The sequence below is a fragment of the Rattus norvegicus genome, chromosome 14, assembly GCF_021556685.1.
Source record: "Rattus norvegicus strain SHRSP/BbbUtx chromosome 14, alternate assembly SHRSP_T2T, whole genome shotgun sequence".
Taxonomy (NCBI): Eukaryota; Metazoa; Chordata; class Mammalia; order Rodentia; family Muridae; genus Rattus; species Rattus norvegicus.
This window is the reverse complement of record NC_141547.1, coordinates 61,349,891-61,365,550: the sequence shown is the minus strand read 5'-3', so window position 1 is coordinate 61,365,550 and position 15,660 is coordinate 61,349,891. Positions and strand designations below refer to the sequence as shown.

The following is a 15,660-nucleotide window of genomic DNA, read 5'->3' as shown; positions in this document are numbered from 1 at the left end:
AACTGAGTGTCAAGTAAAAGATCAGAATTATACGATGAGTCTTAATGGCATCTATGGGTAAGTGCATCTATTGAGCACCACTGTTTCCTCTAAGGTGTCCTTTTGGAGAATTTGTCTTACTGAACTCTGGTCCTCTCTTGTTGCTATCGACTACAGATCTCTCTTGAAATAACATTTTAAATCTCTTTCCCTTGACTTAAGTTCAGTAAGCTTGGGTCTGATTAGTTTTTGTGTGTGTTTTTATCTATTTGCAAAGGTTATATATTTTTTTTTCCTAAAATGTTTTTTAAAAACTATTGAAGTTGATTTTTAGACGTATTTTGTAGTTATGTCCATCTCACTGGCAAACCTTTCTGTACAGGCTATAGGAAAGAGTCAGGAAGTTAACAATAAAGGCCTATCCAAAGTTACACTGTATGTATGTATGTATACACTAGGTATGCCCTTCAGGCTCTTCTGCCTGAAGTTTGGTTCCTTCCAGGACAAACAGCTTGCTAGCTCATCCTCTAACTGTCCAGTCAGAAAGTAATCCGGAAGAACTAATGGTACTTTTTGACTTATTAGCATATGTTAATTACCCTCCACAGTGGTTTCTTTGTGCCACTCTCATCATACAGAGTGTTTCCTCCCACCCTCCTCAGTTACCCTCTTCTGTCCTCTCCTGCTCATCACTCTTCCCACCCATTCCTTCTACTTTCATGTCTTTTCACCTAATTGTTTTGATGACCCAATGAGTTTGATTCGGTTCCTTTATGGAGTCCTTGAGGAGGGAGTATTTACAGAAGCATGGGCTTACCAGTGGCCAGTGAAGATAATGTCTGTCCTTCTCTGAGTGAACATTAACTGCCTTAGGACAGTGTTTGACAGGTGACTGCATCTCATTTTATCTCTGATTCTGTCACAGACAGCTTTGCATGCCTTCATAGACCCTAAGGTTGCTGCAATATGGTGTACCAGTTGTTCCAGTATAAACATAATCCTCTTGTCATCCTGAGGCAATCAAAGATGGCTTAAAGGAGAACAGTGGTCTTGTAGGAAGAACTCTGCCCAACATGATTGTATTGATAAGAAACACCACCTCGAGTAGTCAGTGTGCAGAAATCCTTGCTTCTACACTCAGGGGCCTGCTCTGAGCACTAACCCCTGTGCTACATAGAGAAAGGTACAGATGAGGAGCAAGGTTATGTGACTGTTTCCTTTCGTTACACAACTGGTATTCAACAAAGGCAACATTTTTGTGTGTTTTATTTCAAATCTGTGATTTCCTCTACTGCTGTTCAAAGCTTCATTTACTGAGGAAGTAAATGATTAAACTGGGAAATTAATGTATGTATATCCATTTAGCACCCTACTTACAATTGCATATAATTTGAAATATATACCCCCTCCCCCGTGGGGATAACTTCAAAAAATGATCATATGGCATTATTTTCCTTAAATGAAGATTTTGTGGGTAACTGATATCACTTTATATTTTCACATCAATTATTTTGCTCCTAAAAATCTCATATTACCAATATAAGTCTCAGGCAGTGATCCTCAAACGTGTGGTTTTTGCTGGAAGCTTCATGGGCTTCCTGCAAATCAGATCAGTCAGATCAGGTCTAGAAGCCAGGTTTCTGTTTCTTTCTGACATGTCTCTACTTATTGTTTTTAATGTTCCAGAGTGATAAAGAGTTTTTATACCTTCAATTAATTTGCAAATGCTATTAACTAATTAGACTTTGACCATTTACATGGATAACAGCATAACTCAAATTAGAGTTACGGTTTCGATCAAATAAAGTTATGAATGATAGCTGTTGAACAGTTGCTAATATGGGACAGTCATAAATTTCACATCCACAGTTAACTTAAGCATTGCTCAGCCTCAATTTATGCCCCAAATACAAAGTTTCTGTTCAAAGTAATTTAACTATTTTAAGAGAAATTTATGGAAAATTTTTAGGATTATAGAGAGTAACGTGAGTGGAATGTGTTGAGATTCTCTGTGTGGTTTCCTGAACATTTAGATTACACTGAATTTTTAGTTTCAAAGTTTTGTGAGAGAAAAGGCTTGCTGTAGTCTGCTGTGGTGTTCTGTAGAACTCTGTGTCCCAGGGCCTAGTCTCAAGCTCTTTCTTCCTTAGAGATCGGCAGGGCTGCCACAGAGCTTAGCCAACCGTCGTATTACATTCATGTTGTCCCATGCACATTACACAATGAGTCACACTAGGCGGGTGTCACCTAAGAAGTTTCTTCCACTGAAAAAGGCCCCCTCCCCCACTTTTTTTAAAAGTCCCAAGTTGCAACTCTTTAATTTTTTTTTAAAAATTCTTTTTTGGTTTATACAGTGTGTGTCCTGTTGTGATTTCTTTTTAACTTTGGGGTTTTAAAATATTTTTCTACACTGCCCAACAGCTGTTCTATTTCTTTATCAAAAGTTTGTGTAGTCCTATTCTTAGTTTACTCTGGCAAACAGAAAGGTTTATTTAAATAAATTGGATTTGTTCAGACCAAACATTCCTTTGCACTTTAGTTTAGAAATGGAGGGAGTTTCAGTTACCTCAGTTAGTTTTGTGGGCGCAATCACTCTTCAGTTATGGGCTGGGCACCAGGATCAGTGTTCCAAGGGACACCCATTTCATTGTGGAAGGCTTAGAGTTATGTGTGCCAGGCCCGCCAGTTGTTCAAGAACTGCTTCTCTGTTCCTTCCTTGTCTCTCTCCTAGTGGGGCTTTCCTTTAGATATTTTTTCCTTAGCATTTATTACACTTAACACACTAGACATCTTATTTCCTTTGTTTAATTGGCTGGCCCTTAAATAGCATGTGGGAAAAATACTTCATCCTTACAGGGAAAGCAATGCATAGTTCCTCACAGGGAAAATCAAATATATTCTTGACTAGAAATGATTTTCTTGAAATTTACACATAGTCTATTCATGCTTAGTGCCTACTTGCTTACAGGAGCAGTGGTGATCTAGAAAGGGTGGAACAGACTGTAGTAGGAGAAGCACAAGAAAGAAGCGACAGGGTGTCAGGAAATGAGAACTAGAAAGTCCACTTGGTTTGTGGGTATTGCTTCATATCCTAGGTGACCAAAAAATGCACTGTGTGGAAAGTGGGATCAGTAATTATTTATGTTCCTATGTTGTTTTCTTTTGTTCCTGATTTGTCTTAGCTTGACAACTATAAAATACAAAAACTAAATATTTCTACTTTTTATATGTGTGTGGACATTTGTGCCCCTATGGGTTCAGCTTTGCTTAATAAATTTATGTTGTCCTTAAAGTCAGCCCTAATTTTAAAATAAAAGGCACACTCAAATTTAGTGATTTCAAAGGTTTTTGTAAAATCCATAATTGAATTGTTTTTTCTTTTTGTTTTGGAATCAATGTTTATTTCAGCCCTTTTTTCCTCTCATCCTTCCAGGTCCGCATGGCTCTAAAAAAGGCTGAAAAGGAGTTTGAACTGAGAAGCAGCTGGTCTGTCCCTGATGCACTGCAGAAATGGCTTCAGCTAACACACGAGGTTGAAGTACAGTACTATAATATTAAGAGGCAGAATGCCGAGATGCAGCTAGCCATCGCTAAGGACGAGGTAGTCTCTTATTTCATGATCAATCACTGAAATAAAGACCTCAGTAAAAGCCCTCTTGAAGATTTTGTTTTTAAAATTAGAGTCTGTCATGTAAATTGACTCTTGCAATTATTGAATTTAAAGTAAAATTACTTTCTCTAGAGGAGTACATATATAGCTTTCAAAATCGCCTTAGTGTCCTTGAGAAATTGTGATTATTACCACTAATGTAAACGTTTTATACGGAGCTTTTCTCCTTCAGGTTGCTGCCTCATATCTGATGCAGGTTAGTAGTTACTAGAGATTCATGTTTGCTGTTTATTAAATTGTGTGAAATAAGAGTAAGTCTTAATCTGAATTCTGGAAAAAATCCGTAGTTGACTCACTAACACCTCATTGCAGTAGGATTTGGTTAATGTCTTTCTGTTGGTTTTAATAGAAGATTCTGGTCTTTTCGCAGCTATAGAAATATGAGAAACAATTCTCTAGAACAAAGCTTTAAACGTCTTTGACTTAAGAAAGCATGCTTTCTCATCTGTTTTCTTATTTTGAAAACATGTCTGTATCTTGGCTAATAATTTTCTACTTGTTTTATGATTGTTAACAGAATCAAATCCAGGATCAAGTTCATTGGTTATGTAAGTAGCCATTTTCCTAAAGCTTCATTTTTTACCTTTTGGGTCTAGGCAGAAAAAATTAAAAAGAAAAGAAGCACAGTCTTTGGGACCCTGCATGTTGCACACAGCTCCTCCCTGGATGAAGTAGACCACAAGATTCTGGAAGCCAAGTGAGAATACTGTTTTGTCTGTCTGTCTGTCTGTCTGTCTGTCTGTCTGTCTGTCTGTCTAGCTGTATACTGTATAGATACCAGTGAAGCATTTGTAATTTATACTGATTTGGAAATTGGATAATTTCTTCTTCTGATCAGTCAATTTTCATGGTCTCTTGTTGTTGTTTTTATTTCAATATTATATTAAAGACTTGAGTTTCATAAGTAATTCACCCATTGACTTTCAGGAAAGCACTCTCTGAGCTGACGACATGTTTGCGAGAACGGCTTTTTCGCTGGCAGCAGATTGAGAAGATCTGTGGCTTTCAGATAGCTCACAACTCTGGCCTCCCCAGTCTCACCTCCTCTCTGTACTCTGACCACAGCTGGGTGGTGATGCCTAGAGTCTCCATTCCACCTTACCCTATTGCGGGAGGAGTCGATGACCTGGATGAAGATACACCCCCAATAGTGTCACAGTTTCCAGGTAAGTGTTCAGGAAGGAGTTCAGGAAAGCCACGGTTCAGTTTTGACCTTTTCGGAGTAATGTATTTTAAAACTTATGGGGGGGGGGAAATATGTTCTTCTTTGTTACTCTTTAATATGCTTTTCCTTTTTGAGAGTACTATGAGAGATTCTAATATATATTCTTTATGTATGTGTTATATATTTTGTCTTAGAACTCTTCCTGATCAAGAAGCACGGATACTTAATTTACATGATGCCCCACCTATTTCTATTTCCACAGTGGTCATATGTAACCCACTGTAGGATTCAGCTTTTAAACATAACTTAGCATTAAACTAAAATGAGAGTCCCGTTCAGAAGGGACAGAGCAGCATCGTGACTGCCGATGGTCGTATCGATGGCATGCTGGGCTCTGAGGGGAAACTGCAGTAGCAGGAAAGCTGAAGGCAGTTTTGGAGCCGGGTTTGGCTGCCAGCTCTGCTGGAGTCAGCTCTTGACTCTTCAGGCAGCTTATGGTTTGTTCATTCCCAAGACATTTTTCTTTTTTCCTTTTTCCTTGTCAATATTTTTGTTTTGCTTTTCAGTGCCTTTTATTAATAGGGTTAGGGTGCTCTGATTAACTCATGGAGTACTGAGCCTTTTTGCCTTTGGCAAAATTAAACTGCTTGTTTATGAAAATTTAGATGTGATATGTATATCTGTATGTATAAAACATTATATACACATACACATAAGTAAGATGCTTGAAATTTATGGGGAAAAATAGACTCCTGTTTTAGGATAGGTGTGCTGTGTAGCTCAGGCTAGCCTCCTGCCTTAGCCTTTTGAGTATTAGGATTATACATGTATGCCAGGACATAAGTCCTTCCAAAGGAAGCTTTTTGTGTGTATCAATACTGTTTAGTTGTATGCTATGCTTTTGCGTTTTACTTTGTTAAAAAAATATCTTGGTAAGATAAAATTCAAGTGCTTTAACTTCTGACTTTCTGCAATTACAGATGTTTTCAGTTCACAGTTTTTTACATTAGAAATTATCTGAAAGATTGTTTACCCTTCTTACTGCTTGCCCTGGTCTATTTTTCTAATACTTATGACTTTTTTTTTTTTTTACAGTGTCAATAGAATGAAGTTCTGAAGAGCGGAAAACTAGCTCTATTAGTTTAGTTCTTGGTTGACTGAAACCTGAAACGATTAGATTTTTAGGACAGTCAAATCTGAGGAATTTCCAGTTTGACCTTTTCTGTTCAATGTTGCAGCTTTCCTGAGACTGTTAGAGCAGTTTTGATTCTGTAAGGGAGTTGTGATCAAATCAGGATCTTAGTTTGACAGATAATTCCCAACCAGTGAGCCTGCTTCTGCCATCTCCTGCTTTGCTGTAGTGGAGGAGGAAGAGGCAGTGACTCTTCAGGGGGAGGAAGGAGCAGCTTGTGAGTGTGGGGAGTGCTAGAGGCAGGTGGCCTAATTATTCTCCCTGTCAGGACTGCCTGGTGGTGATGGCATCAAGTGTGCTTGCATTTGAAATTGTCTGTCTGTTTATTGGTTTATGTATGTGCCCTTATACGACACTGAGTCATAAGTGCATGTTTGCTTGAAAACTAAACCTTTAAAAACAGTTTTTCTTTAAAATATGTAATTGTTGCGAATCAGAATTGTGCTTGAGGAGGATCCATTTCTTTAATTAAATCTTTTCCTTGCCTGTTTTAGAAGCACTGTTGGGAGTTTGAAGATGGCAAAAGTTTTTTATTTTTATTTTTGTTTTTTTTTGTTTTTTGGTCAATTAAAGACAATATTTATATTAAATGTGAATAATTGGCATATGTTTTAGATAACTGTGGTGTTATATACACAGACATTTATACTTGTAAATGTGAAAAAGAGCTGGTTTGAAATGTAATAGGAAGTTTTAGAAATTAATCCGATCGCTCATAGAATTGGAGAGCCGTGCCTCCACCTAGTGGCCACAAAGTGGTACTCCATTTTGCTTTGTTAAAAGAGCCTAAGTCTGGGATCTTACAAAACAAAGGCTGTTAGCCGGGAGTATACTATGGTAGGAATGAAGGTACTTCATTTAAATATTCTTTATTGGTTATGTGTTAATTATGCTTGAAATAATGGCCAGCAAGCATGCTTGTTCTATGTAAATAGCAAAGGAAAAGATTCTAATACACATAAGACTGCTTGTAGTTTTACATGAAGAAACCCCAGAAACTGTTAATTGATATATTTATTGTGAGTAGAAGAATATAGGATAGAATTACTCCTCCTCCTACAGTTTTTAAGTATCTGCTAAATTCTTTCAGAGTAGAATGTAGTAGTAATGTATTTCAAACTTGTTATAAAACCCTTTGTACGGTCTTAAAGCCATTGAAGACAATGCCCACCTACTACAAAAGTAAAAAAGACGTCTTACTTGTTTTTCTGAAATGAACCACACCACCTCTCTTTCCCTCTTCCAAACTTGTGTTGTTCTAAAGCCCATTAGAACATGCTCTTTTTTACAAATGTAATACTCAGTATATACCATTGCTGTATACTTACACCATCTATATAAGTATCATCAAATTATAGATATCATTTTCAACTTTTTTGCTCAAAATGTGCATCAGAGTTTTCCTGAGTTTATACAAGTTAAATTTACTGTGTTTGTTTCACATGAGCCAACCGTAGCTTGCTTATTCTCCTCTTTCCCTCTGAGATTCCTTGTATATTTTTCTTACAAAAACAATAGTGGAAACACAGATCCTTATGTTATGTAGTGTGCACAAGTCTAAGAGTTCCTCTGGAGCCTTCGAAGTGATTTTTGATCACTGAGCAAGCATCTCTTACTAGTCATGGCCAAATGGCCTTTAAAGGGAGTTTGCTTGTTTGCATACCCAGTGTTGGTGAGTTCTGCTTCTGTCTCCTCACTCCTACTTGGCGTGGTTTGATGGATTGGTTTTGCAGCCTGGATGACTATGAAACAATACCGCACTATTCTAAACTCACTTCGTTGATAGTTTGGGGATAAGCGGTGCAGATATATAGCCTGCTTCACCGATCTCTTTTATCCCAAGGCTCTTACATGGTTTTCTCTCTCATGCTCACCAGTTAGGGGCTTCACATAACGTGTTAAAAACTCTTTGTTTGCATGTTAGTATTGTCTACTGTGTGTGGGCTGTCACAACCATCATTTTTGTTACATTTTTATTCAGTATTAGATATAATTACCTGATTATCATTGTTAAACTTTTCTTTCCTTTTTTTTTTTGTTCTTTTTGGAAAATATAGCATTGATTAGTATTTTGTTAAGCAAATTAGAAGCGAGAAGTTGTATCTTTGGCAGAAAATGTCCTTATTGACACTTTCACTGAAAAGTAATAGTTTAACTAGATAACAGTGCAGATTACTCTCATTCTGTGTATTCTCCAAAGTGTTTTGAAGTTCCTGGTGAAAAATTTGTCCACAATCAAGTTAGTATGCTTTCTGTTTAGGTAATCTGTAATTTCTGATTACTAGGAGAGCTTTTTCATTTCTTTTTGTTCTGTGGTTTCATCATAATATGATTGGCAAGACAAGACATCAGAATAGACGGGAAAGGCAAAGGAAAGGTCAAAACTCTTGATTGAGTGTCAGCTGGATCTTAGAAGTAAACTCGTTCACTGTGATGATGAGCGGACGGCTTGGCTATAGCCGAGTCCTGGGGAGGAGAGCATTGGCGTGCAGTCTGAGGCCTGTTGCTGTCTAACAGTGTGAGCTTCCAAGCCTGCTTTATAAAGGCATGCTAGGACAGCGCCTTCTTTCCTAGTGCTGTAGCACATGAAGAATGTAGCATGCATCAAGAGCTAGCTTGGGAGGGTTGTTCTTGGGCTGTTTTAGTGCAGGAAAAGAAACTGAGGATGTCTCCACCTGCATGGCTCTAGCTTGAGATTGGCAGTAGACACAGAGAGAAGCTTCATTAGGACCTGTGTTCAGGAGACAAGCTTTAGATTCAGCTGAGAGACTGCATGCAGTCTTTATTTAAACTTTCTTAAAGGCCAGACAGGTTTCGATCTGTCAAGACTTTCCACTGATACTTTATACTGTTTTTCCCTCCTGATCCAGTATGGGCATTCATTCATAAACTGTTTATCATTCCAAGTGTGCTATAGTAACTTTAAATCTAAAGGTTAGTTTGAATAACACTTTGTTAGTGTTTTTAATAGTATTACATTTTTATAGTTAAACTACATTGATGTTTATCTATTTTAGTTTTCCTTCTGTTACCTTTCTATTGCATTTACATTAATTGCTGTGTAATTTTTCCATTGGTGGTAGAGAATGGGAACTGTCGATACAGTTGCCTGAATAAACATTAACCCTGACATTTTACATCAGTTCTTGTGTACACGTTTGCAAGAAGCCAGTTAATGGACAGCGGTGACTATGAGCATGTCCCTTGGCTTGTGTTTTTCAGGGACCGTGGCTAAGCCTGCTGGGTCTTTAGCCAGAAGCAGTAGTTTATGCCGCTCTCGTCGAAGCATTGTGCCATCCTCCCCACAGTCTCAGCGAGCTCAGCTTCCTGCACATGCTCCTCTGGCAGCCCACCCTCGGCACCCTCACCATCCCCAGCACTCATTACCTTCCCCAGATCCAGACATTCTCTCTGTGTCAAGTTGCCCTGCTCTGTATCGGAACGAAGAAGAGGAGGAGGCTATCTACTTCACTGCTGAGAAACAATGGTATTGGCGTGTAACGAAGTGCAGAGTGTGGGGCTAAGGGGGATGTGGGTGTGGGTGTGACGGCAGTGCTGCAGTGTATTCTGTGTATCTGTGACAGGAGGTGCCACAGACTCGACACCTGTTTGTGGAACTCAGTTCTGTCTATCTGATGTGCATCTGGCCTGAGTGGGTTTTCTGCTCAGCATATCAAAGGCTAAAATCAAGGTGCTGGTTCTCATGTGGAATCTGGAGTCCCCTTTATCCTCATATTTGTGGCCAAGTTCAGTTCTTTGTGGTTCTGTTGCTGAGGTCTTGTTTCTGTGCCACTCTATGCAGGAGGTCTGGTTGTTTTCAGTTTCTAAAGGCCACCCACCGTTCCTTGTCAGTCGACCTAATCTTCAAAGCTGATAGCAAGAGCTTCTTGCCTTCTATGTGCCCCCCTTCACTGATGTGCTTCCTGAATAATAATCTCCATGAGTGTCAGTGATTTAAACCCTTAGAATTTTCAGATCCTTTTCCTCACACTCATGTTTCATCTCTCATTGGGTGACCGAGAGTCCTGCGAAGTTTGGAGCTCTGCTGCCCCTGGGTTGTAGGTGCTCTTCTGAGACAGAACTGTGGAGTTGCTAATAAATGCTGGAGACTCAGGTCTCAGACCATAAGCTTGTCGAGGGAAAATGTGTATATAAAATATAATGTCTTGGACTTGAGTATACATGTACACTACGCCTGAAATTTCAAAGTAATTGATTGCTTACTAGCATATAGGCAGATTCATTTGCCCAGGGCTCAAAAAAATGTTGAGAACCTAATGGAGGGAAGGATAAAATCAAATGAACTGCATGACTCATTTCTTCACCACCGTAAGTATAGCAGCATGCAGTCCATTCTGCGGGTGCTGCACCGTGAGGCTGTCAGGAGCTCTCTTCTCAGTGCTGTAGGTGTAGAAGCACTGTTGATTTCTGACTTTACCACATATTAGTATTGGGGTTGGCAGGCTGGGTGGCTCCTTCCAGCTGCCACATGGCACTGGTGATAGTACCATCAGTTCACTTTTCCCATAATCACTGCCTAGTAAAAGTTATTTTTTAATAACAGACAGTCTCTGAGGCTTGTTCCTAAGGAAACAGTTAGGGTTTGCAGTCTCATTGCAAGTAGGGATTTAGTGCACCTTACCACAGGGAGCCATTATGAATAACATTTTCTTTACCTATCTTTGTAGTATGACCACAGTCAGGAGCAGAATGGCTTTACCTCTAAGTTGTTTTCCTGTGGTTTCTGAAGATGGTAGGGGACGCCAGAGCTGCCCTGGCCCACAGAACCTTTCCGTCATGGAAAGTTAGTTAAGTTCTTGTTTCACGGAGCATGTCAGAACTTCACAGCACCCTCATAAATATGAGAGGAATTTGACTTCAGAGGACAGCACTGCTGCTTTACTACCATAGCTTCTTCTGCTAGACTGGCCTTTCTGTCTCCTTATTACACACACACACACACACACACACACACACACACACACACACACACACACACACACACACACGCAGCTGTGGAAAGGATGCTCATTTACATAAACTGGGACTGGGGAGGCAGCTCAGCATGGAGAGCACTGATAGAGCTTTTATTTTTAGTGCACTGTTCGTATTTTACTCATAGTTTTCCTCAGAAAGTCATATTTCATCAAGCTCATAACTAAACATTTGAGGTATAATTAAAATTTCATCTTTTCAAACATATACTGGGAATTCTTTGATTCAGAAAGAAAAATAGTATTGAAGGAGAGTAAAAGTCACAAAGGCTTAAGAGAACCCAAAACTCCAACATTTTCATTTTCCTCGAACTTAAAGGAGGCATAGCTTAATTATATTGCTTGATTGTTATAACTTATCTTAAATTAACAAGTTTGATGCTACTGAGATGCTCCTACAGTATGGTGCCTACTAAGGGAGCATGAGTGCTGAGTTTGGATCCCTGGAACCAGGGTAAGCCGTGTACAAGTGCACACTTCTGAACTCCAGCAGGAGAAGGGTCGGAGACACAGATCTCTAGCTCACTAGCCAGTCGGCTTACCTGAATTGATGAGTTCTAGATTCGTTTAGAGACCCCCACCTCAAAAAATAACATGGATAGCAATCAAGGAAGATGCTCAGTGAGGACCTGTGGCCTACTCTTGCACACATGAAGATATCCACAGAAATGCATATATCCATGTGCGCGCGCGCGCGCGCACACACACACACACACACACACACACACACACACAGACACAGAATTATATAATATCTTTTTGTAATTGAGTAAATGATGAATGGAAGTTGATTTGGTAGAATATTTGCTGGTACTGGTAAGAACATGGAGATTTAAAAGTATTACCTTTGTCTGTCTCATTCAGGGAGGTACCAGACACAGCTTCAGAATGTGACTCCTTAAACTCTTCCATTGGGAGAAAACAGTCTCCTCCTTCAAGCCTTGAGATATACCAAACATTGTCTTCTCGAAAAATATCAAGAGACGAGCTTTCCCTGGAGGACTCTTCCAGGGGGGACTCACCCGTGACAGCAGATGTCTCCCGGGGCTCCCCTGAGTGTGTGGGCCTGACGGAAACCAAGAGCATGATCTTCAGCCCTGCGAGCAGAGTGTACAACGGCATCCTGGAGAAGTCCTGCAGCATGCACCAGCTCTCTAGTGGCATCCCGGTGCCTAATCCTCGACACACGTCCTGCTCCTTGGCTGGCAGTGACAGCAAGCCAGTTCAGGAAGCCTCCAGCGTTTCCAGAGTAGGCAGCATCCCGCACGACCTTTGTCATAATGGTGAGAAAAGCAAAAAGCCATCAAAAATCAAAAGCCTTTTCAAGAAGAAGTCCAAGTGACTCAGCTGATGAGATGGAATTCCATTCAAGAGGCATCTGTAAACTTTTATCTCCCACCCTCCACTCCGTTTTTATTTTAATTTTAGGAATGTAACTCCATTGGGGCTTTCCAGACTCGATGCCATAGTGGAAATGTCCTTAAGGGCAACTGTCCGCTGTCTGCTTAAACTGACTACGCCATCAGTCCATCTAGTCAGGCATTACCGAAAAGTCATCGGGAGGAGGCAGTTTACAGTTATTTCCGCCTATTTATTTCTGCATTGATGTTAGTGATGTATACACAGCATTCTGTCGAAAGCCGCTATGGACTTACAAGCTTTAATGGACTGTAAGCCAGCATGGGCTTGCACAATTTTCTTGTTTACCAGAATATCTTCTTATCTTTCCACAGAGCTGTTTCCATCATGGACTAAATAACTTAAAAGAAGTAAAACTGATTGCACTATTGTTTTCCAGACCGGGAAACCAATCTCTGCAAGTAAAACTGTATAGTTTATAAAATGACTGTGGACAGGGGACTGTTTTCACTTTTAGATAAAATGGGTTTTTAAGTAGAAACTAGGGTTTCTAATTGACTCGATTTCTGGAAATGAAAACCCACACTTTTATTATGGGATGCTTCCTCAAATGCATTTATTATTATTATAAAGTTTCAAGTCCTGCTGTAAAGACCATGTTGTTTTGTTTTCCCCAGGGCTTTCACTGTGATTTACTGCACTGCAGGCTGTATGATAAAATATAAATAATGTAAAGACAGAAGGCTCTTGATTCCTTGTACAAGTGGAAGAGTTAAGACTTGATCGAAGGACTTAAAACATTCACATGCTTAAACTGAGGTTGGGGGTGTGGGGATTCAGGCACTTGTTTACAGACTTTGAATAAATGCAAAGAATTTATGGTTTGTGAAAAATTTGTACTGTGGAAAAGATAATAAATTGGAGACATTATTGTGTGGGACTGTGCTGACTTTTGTTGATATTACACTGTTTTCCGGAGAGCCATGTAAGCTGTCTCGCTGCTTCATTGCAGTACAAGAAATAGTGATGTTTTGGAACTAAGTTGTCAACAAATTTCTTTGTTTTATATTGTTTGTCATATTTTTATGTAGTTTGAAATGTTTAAATGTTCTCATCTCAAGATTAACAAATATAAATCTATGGTGCATTTAGAATGTGTTGGATCAGTTTGTAAGGTCTGGAACTGGTTAGATAGGCTAGTCTGGGAGTAACCCGAGAGCGCTACTGCACAGAACAGCAATGCACCGTTAGTTTGTTTCCTCAGCCCTTAAGACCTCAGTCAGAACTATCTGGAAATGCAGTCAAGATGGGTGCTTGGGTGAAAACCGATACCTGGTAACCAGACATTTTTTGGCACTCACTAATACACATATCTAACCCAGTACTCTCACTCTCTCTCTCTCTCTCTCTCTCTCTCTCTCTCTCTCTCTCTCTATATATATATATATATATATATATATATATATATATATATATATATAACATCTGGGAATGCTAATGGATAAGGAAGAACTTTCCTTAAGATTTGGGTAAAAGGAATGCTTTATTTAGAATCTAAATCTCAAAGTCTCCTGTGAATTGTGATTATTTACTTCCATTGGTCCCGTTGTTATAATTGTCAGGGTCTCACTGGGGCTGATGACTACCAGTTAGCTCCTAGGAACAGAAGCTGTCTGTCTGAAATGAAGATGCTTTGCGCAGATGAGGTAAGGTAATGTGAAAGGTGGGGTTCAGAGACCACTCCAGAGTTCTACTAGAAAGAAAGCAGTTGTGCATAAAGACTCAAACTAAGGGGATGTTCTGTCTTTGCCATGGCTGGATCAAAGGCATTCTCTTTGGAAATTGCAACAGAAATAAGCACTTTTTAGTTTGATGGATAGAAAAGGTCAAAGCTACCAGAGCATGGAGTGTGCCCACAGAAGGCTGGGCCTTCTGGGAGATTGCTCATAGCTGGGGTTGGTAGGGCATTCTGGGTCAGAACCAGGTAGAAACTGGGGGAGGTTGGGTTGAGAGAGTTTAGGTGGTTTTAGCGAAGAAGTGTATTGTGTATACCAGATTACACATTTATAAAGAGGCCCAACCAAGGGATATTTACTGTTGCATGGTGTGATACTTATTTGCATTAATAACAGTATTTGGAACAGAATAGAAAAAAGTCTACTTTTGGAAAGCCATCGTCGTTTCTGTATCACATCACATACGAAGAGTTGGGCATTTCTCTAAGTTTTGCATACATTGCCTTATCATTTCTGTATTACATCACGTATGACGTGTTGGGTTTTACATACATTACCTTGCCCTACTCTTTCAAAATCATGATGTTCTCCTGATTCTTCCTTATTGTATAAAGAGAAAGATTTCTGTAGTGAGGTGCAAAGAAAGAAACAGCAGCATGAGAATCAAATTCTGCTATTAAAACTACTTTGACTATTTGGTGTGCTTTTTGCTAGATATTTTTCTAAATGGTTATGTATTTTACGTAATTGAAATTATATTTATATGATGCTATTTCACTTTTAACTCATGAATTTCTCCAACATTTTAGTGACCATCTAGTAGTATGACGCTGTATGGATTTGCTATAATCTTTTAAAACCTTCTGTCAGTTGATGTTATAATGCTATTTAAAACATTATAATCACATTATAACAACATCACAATATATAATATGTAATCATTTAAAACACTAATCTGTCATTCAGCTTTAGGCTGCTGCCAAATTTATTACATGTGGAGTAATAGCATTTAATATTTGTTGAGCATGCTCTATATCAGGGGCTATTTAAAACTCTGGAATCCAAACTTTACAGTAACCAGTAAAATAAGGCTCTTTTTTTTTTTAATCACTATTTTCCCCATGATCAGACAGCCCAGAACTTTAGTATGTTGTTGATGTGTGGTAAGTGGTAAAGGGCACTCTTCTTAACATCTAAATAATACTGCATAAATTCTCATTAACACTGATTTCTTACCGTGTATTTTAAGGAAGTGTATAGCAAAATGTGAAGGTTATTTTAGTTCACATCTATGTACAAATGAGTATATATGCATATATTCATACTATCTCACACATACTTCAGGGGCAACATTTTAAAGATTTCTTTACCCTAGATCAGTGGTTCTCAACCTTCCTAATGCTGCAACCCAAATACAGTTCCACATGTTGTGGTGACCCCCCCATAAAATTATTTTCGTTGTTGCCTCATAACTGTAATTTTGCTACTGTTGTGGATCATAATGTAAATATCTGATATGTGACCCCTGTGAAAGGGTCATTTGACCTGAAAAGAGGTCATGGCCC

General features: G+C 39.1%; 1 protein-coding gene across 2 annotated transcripts in view; it reads left to right on the top strand.

Moving 5' to 3' along the window:
- Positions 1 to 14,789, top strand: part of Stim2 (stromal interaction molecule 2) — a 127,367-nt gene extending 112,578 nt beyond the window's left edge. Inside the window, exons 8-13 of one of the 2 annotated variants that reach the window (XM_087582131.1) lie at positions 3,413 to 3,580; positions 4,246 to 4,346; positions 4,577 to 4,815; positions 9,229 to 9,493; positions 11,865 to 12,283; positions 12,734 to 13,289. In XM_087582131.1, the coding sequence (XP_087438257.1) occupies positions 3,413 to 3,580; positions 4,246 to 4,346; positions 4,577 to 4,815; positions 9,229 to 9,493; positions 11,865 to 12,283; positions 12,734 to 12,759 (1,218 nt within the window). In that variant the 3' untranslated portion in view covers positions 12,760 to 13,289. 2 annotated transcript variants of the gene reach the window in all.
- The last annotated feature ends 871 nt before the right edge of the window (positions 14,790 to 15,660 follow it).